Here is a 12,268-nt window from a genome sequence, read left to right on the forward strand (position 1 = left end):
CCCCCCCCCCTTTTTAGTTAATTCATAGTTTTGGGTGGATTCTGAATGTGCAAATGTGTGTCGAATTTTATTGTGCTATTATCGTCCGTGGTGGGTCGTGCAAGCCACTATTCTGAATGCTTTCTATAGGGTAGTGGGATATCTTTAGAGAACCAAGGGAGCAGCAGCCCCCCCCCAAAAAATTTGGGAACCGCTGCTTTAGCCCAGCAAAGCATCCCCGACATGGGGACAACTTTGCCTTCTGAGATGGTGACCACTGCGTATAGAACTATCTGCAGTCTGATGATGCTCACTGTAACGGCACCATAGGAACAGCACAGAAGTCTGCGATACAAGGAGATGAAAAGGACGAGTCAAAATGCCCCATCAATCACAACATACAGTTTTTACTTGCAGAACAAACAAAACAAAAAAAGTTACCAAATACAAGTGTTAGAAAAACAGTGGTAGTAACTACGTCGGGAATGTACACGGCGGCCTCCCAGGCCCTTCCGAAGCTATGGCACATCCTTAGTTAAATCCTTGGAAAAGAACAAAATTGGCCGAGGCTGAACAGCAACTGCAATTCTGGGCCCCTGTCCCCCTCGCGTGGCGCTACTCTAAAAATGCTACACACACACAAGACCCAAATGCTAAGGAACATCGGAATAAATCTAACCTGCTGCGATAATTTTACGATTCAACATAAATAACTGAGTGACATTTTTTTTTGGGGGGGGGCACAAAAAAGGAATAAGGATATTATGTACATACACACACACAGATACACAACCCTTTTCAACCATGCTCTGCGCAACCCTCTTTTTTTTTGGAAAGAAAAAGACAAAAGGGTTTTTGTCTGGCAAGAGCGTAAGTGGACATCAATTTTACTCTTTTACACATTCCCCCCTCCCTCTCCAGACAACTCTGCAGATGACAAGATCTTGAGCCTCATAACGTAGAGCAACACCACCATTCCATTCTCCCAAGAAGGCAGCCGTTTTCTTTTTTTATGATCATGCACTTCTCTGTAAACTTCCAGGCCATTTTGATTTTATGTTTTAAATTGGGTGGACTCTGGAAACACGTCCACGTTGCTGAAAAAATCTCTACATCAGTGTCCAGGGCGGCCCAAATTGGGGTCACAGGCTCCTGTGAGGTTTACAGAATGGCGCAGAAAAACTTCTTCTCCCTAAAGGGGTTTTCTGAAGCAGGGACGGGAGTCAATAGAGGGTCTTCTTTGGCGTGGGCTTCGCAGTAAGCCATCAAGTCTGCGGCGGCTTTCGACACCTGGGAGGAAAGAAAGAGGAGGTCAATTTCCCCGGAAAGCAGTTCTCAAAGAGCAGCTACTTGGGCAAGGAAGCCCACGGAGGCAGAAGGTGGAGAGCTGAAACCCTCTAGATATTAATAGACTCTCAATTTGCACAAAGTCAATGCGAGTTTTCCTCCAACTGCAACAGAAATCTACCCTCCTGTAGCAAAGAATCATAGACACCGAGAGACAACAGGACTGCTCAAGGTGCCCCAACTATAAAATTGGAGAAATCGAGAGAGATATAGCCGCACCGGCAGCATATCTCTTCTCGTATCCAAAAATGCAATAATAATAATAATAATAATAATAATAATAATAATAATAATTTTTATTTATACCCCGCGCTCCCCAGCCAAGGCTGGGCTCAGGGCGGCTAGCAAGCAATAATAAAAACAAGTTGAATGAATACAACTTAAAAACAAAATACAACATTAAATATTGAAACATTAAAATATTAAAATGTAGCCTCATCGCATGAAGAGAAAGGAAAAGAAAAAAGAAAGAGGGGGAGGGAATCAAATTGGCTCCAAGCCAAAGGCCAGGCGGAACAACTCTGTCTTACAGGCCCTGCGGAAAGAAATCAGATCCTGTAGGGCCTGGTGTCATGAGACAGAGTGTTCCTCCAGGCCGGGGCCAGTGTTGAAAAGGCCCTGGCTCTGGTTGAGGCTAATCTGACCTCCTTAGGGCCCGGGACCACTAGGGTGTTGCTATTTATGGACCTTGAGGCTCTCCGTGGGGCAGACCGGGAGAGGCAGTTCCGTAGGTACGAAGGTCTCTAGATATTAATGGACTCTCAATTTGCACAAAGTCAATGCGAGTTTTCCTCCGACTGCAACAGAAATCTACCCTCCTGTAGCAAAGAATCATAGACACCGAGAGACAACAGGACTACTCAAGGTGCCCTGACTATAAAATTGGAGAAATTGAGAGATATATAGCGAGCATAGCTCTTCTTTCTCGTATCCAAAAATGCAAGAAGGGCTTTTACACTTGCCAGAAGCTCGGCTCTGCCCTCGCCGGTCCTGGAAGGATTCTTTTTAAAAAGTCCCATATGCTCAGAGACTTTGCACCTGTTCACTGGGGGAGCACTTGTTCTTTAGATGTCCCTTTTATGAAGAGGCACGTAGTGACACCATTGATCCCCTGCTGGTGAGGCTCACTGACCTCCCGGAAAAGCAAAAATTCAACCTTTTCCTGTTAGGCAAAGATCATAAGACGACCCGGATGGTCACCAGATTCTGTGTACTGATCTGTAGGCGCAGACCATCCCCCAACCCAAACTAGTTTGTTAAGAAAATCCCCAAACTTGGTTCCATGGGTGACTCTGTGGTAGTTTATCTTAAAATTTTAAGTGTCTATATGCTTACCACATTTATAAATTTTAAATTTATTGTTGTAATAATAATAATAATAAATTTTATTTATATCCCGCCCTCCCCAGCTGAAGCCGGGCTCAGGGCGGCTAACAACAATAAAACAGTACAAAAGTACAGCACAAACAACACTCTAAAATCATTCATTATAAAATTAATTAATTCAAGCCACTGGCAACTATTGGGCCAGAGCTCCGCGAAGATTGCCGAGGGAGGGAGTCAGGCTGTGCCCTGGCCAAAGGCCTGGTGGAACAGCTCCGTCTTGCAGGCCCTGCGAAAAGATGCCAAGTCCCGCAGGGTCCTAGTCTCTTGTGACAAAGCGTCCCATCAGATCGGGGCCACAGCCAGAAAAACCCTGGCTCTGGCTGAGGCCAGCCTAACCTCCCTGTGGCCTGGGACCTTCAAGATATTTTTATTTGAAGACCGTAAGTTTCTCTGTGGGGCATACCAGGAGAGGCGGTCCCGTAGGTATGAGGGTCCCAGGCCGTATAGGGCTTTAAAGGTTAAAACCAGCACCTTAAACCTGACCCTGTACTCCACCGGGAGCCAGTGCAACTGGTATAGCACCGGGTGTATGTGATCTCGCAGCGAGGACCCCGTAAGGAGTCTCGCTGCAGCATTCTGCACCCGCTGGAGTTTCTGGGTCAGTCTCAAGGGCAGCCCCACGTAGAGCGAGTTACAATAATCCAGTCTGGAGGTGACCGTCGCGTGGATCACAGTGGCTAGGTCAGGGCGAGAGAGGTAAGGAGCCAACTGTTTAGCATGGCGGAGATGGAAAAATGCCGCCATTGTACATTGTTTTATATGTTTGTTTTCCTTCTGGGAAGACATTTAAAAAACAACAGACATTTAAAAAACAACAGAATTTTTGAGCACAGATGGGAAGCTTTTAAGCCACTGCTAAAATTTCTTTCTACCCTTTGTGATGATTGGAGCCAGTGAGGATACGCTCCTGGGGTCATTCTGGTGGTGCTGTACTGTATGCTCCAAAGCTAAGCATTTAGGAGAATTGTTAGAACCCAATGCTAAGATACTTTCAAGAATGTATAATCTGCTGTTGAAATGGAATACTGAGGAAGAAACGGTAAAATCTGCAATGATAAAATGGGCACAAGATATAGGATATAATATTATGTTTGCTGACTGGGAGAAGTTGTGGACCACCGGGATTAAATTTACGGCATGTAATGCCCTAAGAGAGAATATTATGAAAATGATGTACAGGTGGTACATGACTCCAGTCAAGCTTGCAAAAATATATCACTTGCCCGCTAACAAATTTTGGAAATGTAAAGAAATTGAAGGTACATTTTTTCACCTTTGGTGGACGTGCCCACGGATTAAGGCTTTCTGGGAAATGATATATAATGAACTGAAAAAGGTATTTAAATATACTTTCCCGAAGAAACCAGAGGCCTTTCTCCTGGGCATAATTGGCCAATTGGTGTTAAAGAAGGATAGAACTTTTCTATGTACGCTACAGCAGCAGCAAGAATTCTCATCGCAAAGCATTGGAAGACACAAGACCTACCCACCTTGGAAGAATGGCAGATGCAACTAATAGACTACATGGAAATGGCGGAAATGACTGGCAGAATCCGAGACCAGGGAGAAGAGTTGGTGGAAGAAGATTGGAGGAAATTTAAAACTTATTTACAGAAATATTGTAAAATTTTTGAATGCTGATGACATTGAAATGAAATTGAAGGGGTTCTAGCAACAAGGTAAAATGTAAGATGGGATTGACAATAGATAAACCAATAGGATATGAATTTGCTGAACCAACTCTTAAAAGGGATACGAAAAAGGGAGGCGTGAGGAAGTCAGGAAAATAAGTTAACTAAAGATGAGAAATCAAGAAAGAGGGAGTTTTGTTTTCTTTTATATGTGTTTTTTCCTCTTCTTTTTTGTGTTTAATGTTTGTATTTTGTAATTTTGTATTTTTCTGTTTTTGTATTTTTCAGAACTTTTCTATTGATAAAACTTAATAAAAAATTATAAAAAAACAAAGCTAAGCATTTAGGAATGCTGATAATTAGTGCATCGTTATTACACTGTCATGCAGCGCATAGTCAACACCTCTTTCCCAGGGGGCAGTGATGGCCAGCAACTTTGATGGCTTTAAAAGAGGATCAGACAAGATCATGGAGGAGAGGGCTATTCTCTGCCTCCACAATCTCAGACACAGGAGGGATGAGGGCTCTTGTCCTCAGGTCCTGCTTGCGGGATTCGCACGTGCATCTGGTTCGTCACTGTGAGAAGAGGATGCTGGACTACATGGGCCATTGGGCAGATTACTGCATAATCTCACAGCGGTGGCTGTGAGAATCTGCGGTTGTAAGTATCTGTTGGGTATTCTCTCTCTGTGTGTGAGAACCATTTGTTCCACAAAGAACAAAGGAGCAGAAGGCCCGGTTTGTTTGGTCTATGCATTGACATTTTCTGTGGGAACTGTCCTTTGGACATGTGCAGTGCGGCAGGAAGTACTGATAACAATGGTCCTGTGCTACTTGTAACTTGTTGTGAGTCTCTTGCTTGAGCCTTGCGGTGAGAGAAGCAGAGAGAGAGGGAGAGTCTTGGACTCTAGTTGGACTCTAAGCTACCTTTGAAGGTGACCCGGAAACTGCAATTAATCCAGAATATGGCATCTAGACTGGTGACTGGGAAAGGCCGCTGGGACCACATAACGCCGGTCCTGAAAGACCTACATTGGCTCCCAGTACGTTTCCAAGCACAATTCAAAGTGTTGGTGCTGACCTTTAAAGCCCTAAATGGCCTCAGTCCAGTATACCTGAAGGAGCGTCTCCACCCCCATCGTTCTGCCCAGACACTGAGGTCCAGCTCCGAGGGCCTTCTGGCGGTTCCCTCATTGCGAGAAGTGAGGGTACAGGGAACCAGAAAGAGGGCCTTCTCGGTAGTGGTGCCCGCCCCGTGGAACGCCCTCCCACCAGATGTCAAAGAGAAAAATAACTACCAAACTTTTAGAAGACATCTGAAGGCAACCCTGTTTAGGGAAGCTTTTAATGTTTAATAGGTTATTGTATTTTAGTGTTTTGTTGGAAGCCGCCCAGAGTGGCTGGGGAAACCCAGCCAGATGGGCAGGGTATAAATAATAAATTTATTGTTGTTGTTGTTGTTGTTATTATTATTATTAAAAGACATCTGAAGGCAGTCCTGTTTAAGGAAGTTTTTAATATTTAATGCTGTATTGGTTTTAACACTCGATTGTAAGCTGCCTAGAGTGGCTGGGGAAACTCAGCCACATGGGCGGGGTATAAATAATTTTATTATTATTAGTAGTAGTAGTACTGTATATATTTGCTACCAATATGCTTTATGCCTGTCAAGCAAAACTGTGCACTTGACTGAATATGGCATCTATGAGTGTTTATTGCCTACTTCCAAGGAAGCAGCTGCGTTGAGATGTAACTCTGCTGAGCATGGATACTGGCACACACGGGCAGCGAAAGTGATGCCGGACCCAATCCTACTAAATCATCCATCAGATGTTGATGGATTGATCCAACGGTATCATGTCCTGTCCTTTTGAAATTGCCACTACTCTACTGGGTGGGTGGGGCTGTGCCCCATTTGCCCTAACGGACCAGCTCCCAATATAAGGAACACTCTCGCCACTCTCCCTCTTTTGCCCAAATTTCGTAATTCCCAGAGCCATGCTGGCCTCGGCCTCATTTCTCCTCCTACCCCTGCAAATGAACTAGAGTAGAAATCAAAATTCAGGGAGCTGATATCTTAGAAAACTACATTGTGCAAACTATGCCTTCATTGAAATCCCCACTCTCTGCAGTGGGGAAGACACAGACACACACACAAGGGATAGGCAAATCTCTTCATTCTGACTTCTCCGTTACATATTTTCCCAATCTTCACTTCCTCACATTTCCACATCTTGTTTGCCGATTCTTTTTAAGAAGCCCTCATGAAAAATTATCAGCGTTTTTGTGCTCCTTTTTCACGCTACATCCAATTTTGCTGTGCAATTTTGTCCAGCATATGTCATTTTGCAGTTCCCCCCACAATAAGGCATTTTGGTACACATTCGTTGGGGGGAGAGCTGCATTGCAAAATTCAGAAAGTATGAATCTCAAAGGATGGCTGTGTTTTGGCTCATGTATGGTTTCAGAAAATGAGCTGGGTATGTTTGCCTTTAAAGGCAAATGGAATGGATTTTCTCCTGTCTTCCTCGTCTGCACCAGGTACACCTTGGGATATTTTCCAAACCCATGTCCATCCTGCAACGTATGTGTTTTTGTGTAATAACAACCAACCCCTTGATAACGCAAGGCTGGCCGAGACCCCTTTCTAAGTATGCCAAGCCACGGTGAAGGATGCTTGCTGTTGCCATAGTAACGCAGGGAGAAAGGAGCAAGCCGCAGCCACCTAGCACATTTTAACGCAAAGGCTGTCTGAATTTCTGTCCATGGATAGCAGGGTAGGTTACCCCGTTGAACAAAAGCACAACCAGAGAAATATAGCTAGGAAATGCTAACTTGAGCCAAGCCAAGTTCCCACAACGTGGCAATGCAATGGAAATGGCCTGAGGATTCGTAAAGCGAGGGCGTGCCTGAATGGTGGAATCGCTGTCGCTTACGGACTCACTGTTAAAACCGTGTTTATGGAAGGCAATCTTATTCAGCTACGAGGGATCGCCAAAGAAGAAGAAAGAAGATTTGCTGGCACGCATGGGCCAAATTTCATTTACCAAGACATGGATGGCAGACGCCAGGCTTGCAGGATCTGGTGTTGTTTTTTTAATCCTGATATCCGCCAACTAGAACCAGGAACAAAAGATCTACTCTTGAAACGAATAGACTTCGGAGCCCAGGAATTTGTGGCACTGTGGGTTAAACCACAGAGCCTAGGGCTTGCCGATCAGAAGGTCAGCGGTTCGAATCCCCATGACGGGGTGAGCTCCCGTTGCTCAGTCCCTGCTCCTGCTAGCAGTTCGAAAGCACGTCAAAGTGCAAGTGGATAAATAGGTACCACTCCGGTGGGAAGGTAAACGGCATTTCCGTGCGCTGCTCTGGTTCGCCAGAAGCGGCTTAGTCATGCTGGCCACGTGACCCGGAAGCTGTACGCAGGCTCCCTCGGCCAATAAAGCGTCATGAGCGCCGCAACCCCAGAGTCGGTCATGACTGGACCTAATGGTCAGGGTACCTTTACCTTTACTTTTTTACCAGAGCTGAAGGGAGCTCATGGTCTTGTTACAAAAGAAATCCACTCCTGATTGTCCAACACCCCAACACCCCAGATTTCTCCCTGGATGGCGGGGGTGGGGTCGCTTTATCGTTGCAAAGTCTAGCCAGTCTACTTAAGATAAGAACATATGATGAGCTTGGTGGATCAAGCCCATCTAGCCCAGCTTCCTGTTCTCACAGTGGCCGAACACATGCCCCAATGAGGAACCCTCAAGCAGGATTCGAACACAAGACCGCTCTCATTTTCTGCAGAGCAGAACCACTGTGGGTAATAGCCCTTGATCGCGCTCTCCTCCATGAATTTTGCTAGTTGTCTTTTAAAGCCATCAAAGATGGCGGCCATCTCTGCCTCCTGTGGCAGCGAGTTCCACCGTTTAATGACGCGCTGTCCTGAATCGTCCAATTCCACGGACTCCAACTCCCACCATCCCCATGCTGGCTGGGGCTTATGGGAGTTGTAGTCCCAAGAACTTCTGCAGGGCCAAAGCTGCTCCAAAAAAAATCAACAACATCCCCTTCCCCGAAGCCAGGCATCGGCAACCTTTGGCCCTCCAGATGTTTGGGACTACAATTCCCATCATCCCTGACCACTGGTCCTGTTAGCTAGGTGTTATGTACTGAGTTGAATAGGATTCAGAATGCAGCAGTCTGATTGGTCCTAGAACAATAGGATCCAGAATGCAGCAGTGTGATTGGTCCTAGAACAATAGGATTCAGAATGCAGCAGTGTGATTGGTCCTAGAACAATAGGATTCAGAATGCAGCAGTCTGATTGGTCCTAGAACAATAGGATCCAAAATGCAGCAGTGTGATTGGTCCTAGAACAATAGGATCCAGAATGCAGCAGTCTGATTAGTCCTAGAACAATAGGATTCAGAATGCAGCAGTCTGATTGGTCCTAGAGCAATAGGATCCAGAATGCAGCAGTCTGATTGGTCCTAGAACAATAGGATCCAAAGTGCAGCAGTCTGATTGGTCCTAGAACAATAGGATCCAGAATGCAGCAGTCTGATTGGTCCTAGAACAATAGGATCCAGAATGCAGCAGTCTGATTCGTCCTAGAACAGTAGGATCCAAAATGCAGCAGTCTGATTGGTCCTAGAGCAATAGGAGTCAGAATGCAGCAGTATGATTGGTCCGCAGGAGCCACCCAATCTAGCTCCAGGTGGAAGTGAATCCACAACCTGATTGGCCTACAGGAGAATCCTGGAATTAGCCAATCACGTGGGGGCCATTGTGTAAATAATGTATATAAAGCAGATATTTTAGGGGAACATTCATTCCTCCTCACCACTCTGAGCTGAATAAAGAGCATGAAATCCACTCTCGACTCCGAGTATATTTCACTAGGGATCATGGGAGTTGTAGGCCAAAACATCTGGAGGGCCGACGGTTGCCTATGCCTGCCCTAAGCCACCTGTCTGAGCCGAGAACTTGCTCACAGGGTCTTACCTTTATTCTGTCGATGTTTGCCTCCATTTTGAGCTGCTCTACCAGTTTCCTGGCTTGCGCTATGCTGGTGGTGTTGTTGCTGGCCATCTGAACGTTCCTCGTGGGCCTGCGGGTGCTCGCCGCTCCCGGTGCGCTGCAAAAAACAAGAAAATAAATCAAGGTGGTCCATCAGGGAGCTAATAAACTGCTAGGCTTGCAAAGCCATCCTCGGGGGAAGAAGAGTCTGACTGAGGGGAGGGTGATTAATAATGATGCAAATACTACAGTTTGGTTTCATGGGCTGCAAGAAACTAGTCCACTATTTTTATTTTTGAAGTATCTGAGCTGGTGGAGAAGAGTAACTCACCTTGGGAAACACTTAGCTTGCAGAGGAGGATTCATGTAAACTCAGGAGTATAAAAAGTAAAGTGAATTTTGAGAAAATGCATTCAAGCTCACCCATTAGGTCATTATGCTGATACCATAAATAAATAATAATAATATAATAATAATAATTTTTATTTATACCCCGCCCTCCCCATCCAAGGCTGGGCTCAGGGCGGCTAACAAGCAATAATAAAAATAAGTTGAATGAATACAACTTAAAAACAAAATGAAAATACAACATTAAAATATTGAAATATTAAAATGTAGCCTCATCGCAGGAGGAGAAAGGAAAAAGAAAGAGGGGGAGGGAATCAAATTGGCTCCAAGCCAAAGGCCAGGCGGAACAACTCTGTCTTACAGGCCCTGCGGAAAGAAATCAGATCCTGCAGGGCCCTGGTCTCATGAGGCAGAGCGTTCCACCGGGCCGGAGCCAGTGTTGAAAAGGCCCTGGCTCTGGTTGAAGCCAATCTAACTTCCCGGGACCAAATAAATAGATAGATGAGAGAGAGAGAGAGAGAGAGAGAGAGAGAGAGAGAGAGAGAGTTATTCTCTGCCCATCTGACCGGGTTTCCCCAGCCACTCTGGGCGGCTCCCAACAGAATATTAAAAACACGATAAAACACCAAACATTAAAAACTTCCCTAAACAGGGCTGCCGTCAGATGTCTTCTAAAAGTCAGATAGTTGTTTGTTTCCTTGATATCTGATTGGAGGGCATTCCACAGGGTGGGTGCCACTACCGAGAAGGCCCTCCGCCTGGTTCAAACACAACCAGCTCCCTCCCGCGATGTGTTTAGAGATTAGGCAGCAGGTTTCCCAAGATGACTTCTTCTATTTTACTTATTTCATAAAATTCATACGCCGCGTGACTGTTTTAAAAAAAAACCCAGTCAAAGTGGTTTGCCAAAAAGAGAAAACAATAACATTATCAATAAGGAAAATTAAGAACCATCCTTTAAGACTTTAGAAAAGTGAAAATCTAGTACAGTGGTACCTCAGGTTAAGAACTTAATTCATTCTAGAGGTCCGTTCTTAACCTGAAACTGTTCTTAACCTGAAGCACTACTTTAGCTAATGGGGCCTCCCGCTGCCGCCGCGCCACCGGAGCACGATTTCTGTTCTCATCCTGAAGCAAAGTTCTTAACCCGAGGTACTATTTCTGGGTTAGCGGAGTCTGTAGCCTGAAGCGTATGTAACCCGAGGTACCACTGTACAACCTCTGCAATGTTGGAATGTTTTTCCCCCCAAACCCACAGCCCAGAGATTAAGGGTCTCATGTGCTAGATAGAAAATTGATGAGGGCAATTCACCTGAAGTCAGTGTCCCCTGTGATATTCTGTGTGGAGATGATCCGAGCCGAGGATGTTCACTCCTCAAGAGTAAGCAAAGCCCTGTAGAATCAAAGAGAATGGCGCATGTGAGATGTGTCTAAGCCCTGCTATCCATCCCCACCAGATGTTTTGAAGCACAACTCCCACCAGCCCCTGGGGAGATCCTTTCCCCCCTCGCCTCACCTCCAATAATATTATTAACTATTATTTTTATTATTGATTGCCCACCCTTCACCTTACAGACCCCAGAGCAGGCTGCAAGCCTAAGGCGCGACGTTTAAAGGGGGCTTGAAACAGCTTATAACCAGAAAGAGAGAGCTAACTGCCCGCCCGCAGAAAAGCAGAAGAAAGCAATCGGAATCTGTTTCATCAGACCTAAACAAAGGCATAATAATAATAATAATAATAATAATAATAATAATAATAATAATAATTTATACCCTGCCCATCTGGCTAGGCTTCCCCAGCCACTCTGGGCGGCTTCCCAAAAAATATTAAAATACTGTGATACATCAAACATTAAAAGCTTCCCTAAGCAGGGCTGCCTTCAGATGTCTTCTAAAAGTCTGGTGGTAGTTGTTCTCTTGGACATCTGGTGGGAGGGTGCCACCACCGAGAAGGCCCTCTGCCTGGTTCCCTGTAACTTGGCTTCTCGCAGTGAGGGATCCGCCAGAAGGCCCTTGGAGCTGGACCTCAGTGTCCGGGCTGAACGATGGGGGTGGAGACGCTCCTTCTGGTATACTGGGCCTTTGAGGCCTTTTAGGGCTTTCAAGGTCAGCACCAACACTTTGAATTGTGCTCAGAAACCTACTGGGAGCCAATGTTGATCTTTCAAGACCGGTGTTATGTGGTCCCAGCGGCCCCTCCCAGTCACCAGTCTAGCTGCCGCATTCTGGATTAGTTGCAGTTTCTGGGTCACCTTCAAAGGTAGCCCCATGTAGAGCGCATTGCAGTAGTCCAAGCAAGAGATAACCAGAGCATGCACCACTCTGGCAAGACAGTCTGCAGGCAGATAGGGTCTCAGCCTGCGTAGCAGATGGAGCTGGTAGACAGCTGCCCTGGATACAGAATTGACCTGCACCTCCATGGACAGCTGTGAGTCCACAATGACTCCCAGGCTGCGCTCCTGGTCCTTCAGGGGGCACAATTACCCCATTCAGGACCAGGGAGTCCTCCACACCTGTCTGTCCTCTGTCCCCCAAAAGCAGTACTTCTGTCTTGTCAGGATTCAATC

General features: G+C 45.8%; 1 protein-coding gene across 1 annotated transcript in view; it reads right to left on the minus strand.

Moving 5' to 3' along the window:
* Positions 1-366: 366 nt before the first annotated feature.
* GNG2 (G protein subunit gamma 2) overlaps positions 367-12,268 on the minus strand; it is a 67,782-nt gene continuing 55,880 nt past the window's right edge. Inside the window, exons 2-4 of the mRNA XM_081194983.1 lie at positions 11,014-11,094; positions 9,339-9,471; positions 367-1,269 (exon numbers count right to left, since the gene is read on the minus strand). Of these exons, the coding sequence (XP_081051109.1) occupies positions 1,141-1,269; positions 9,339-9,425 (216 nt within the window). The 5' untranslated portion in view covers positions 9,426-9,471; positions 11,014-11,094 and the 3' untranslated portion in view covers positions 367-1,140. The remainder of the gene's footprint in view (positions 1,270-9,338; positions 9,472-11,013; positions 11,095-12,268) is intronic.

This window comes from Podarcis bocagei (genome assembly GCF_964188305.1).
Source record: "Podarcis bocagei genome assembly, chromosome: 1".
Classification (NCBI taxonomy): Eukaryota; Metazoa; Chordata; class Lepidosauria; order Squamata; family Lacertidae; genus Podarcis; species Podarcis bocagei.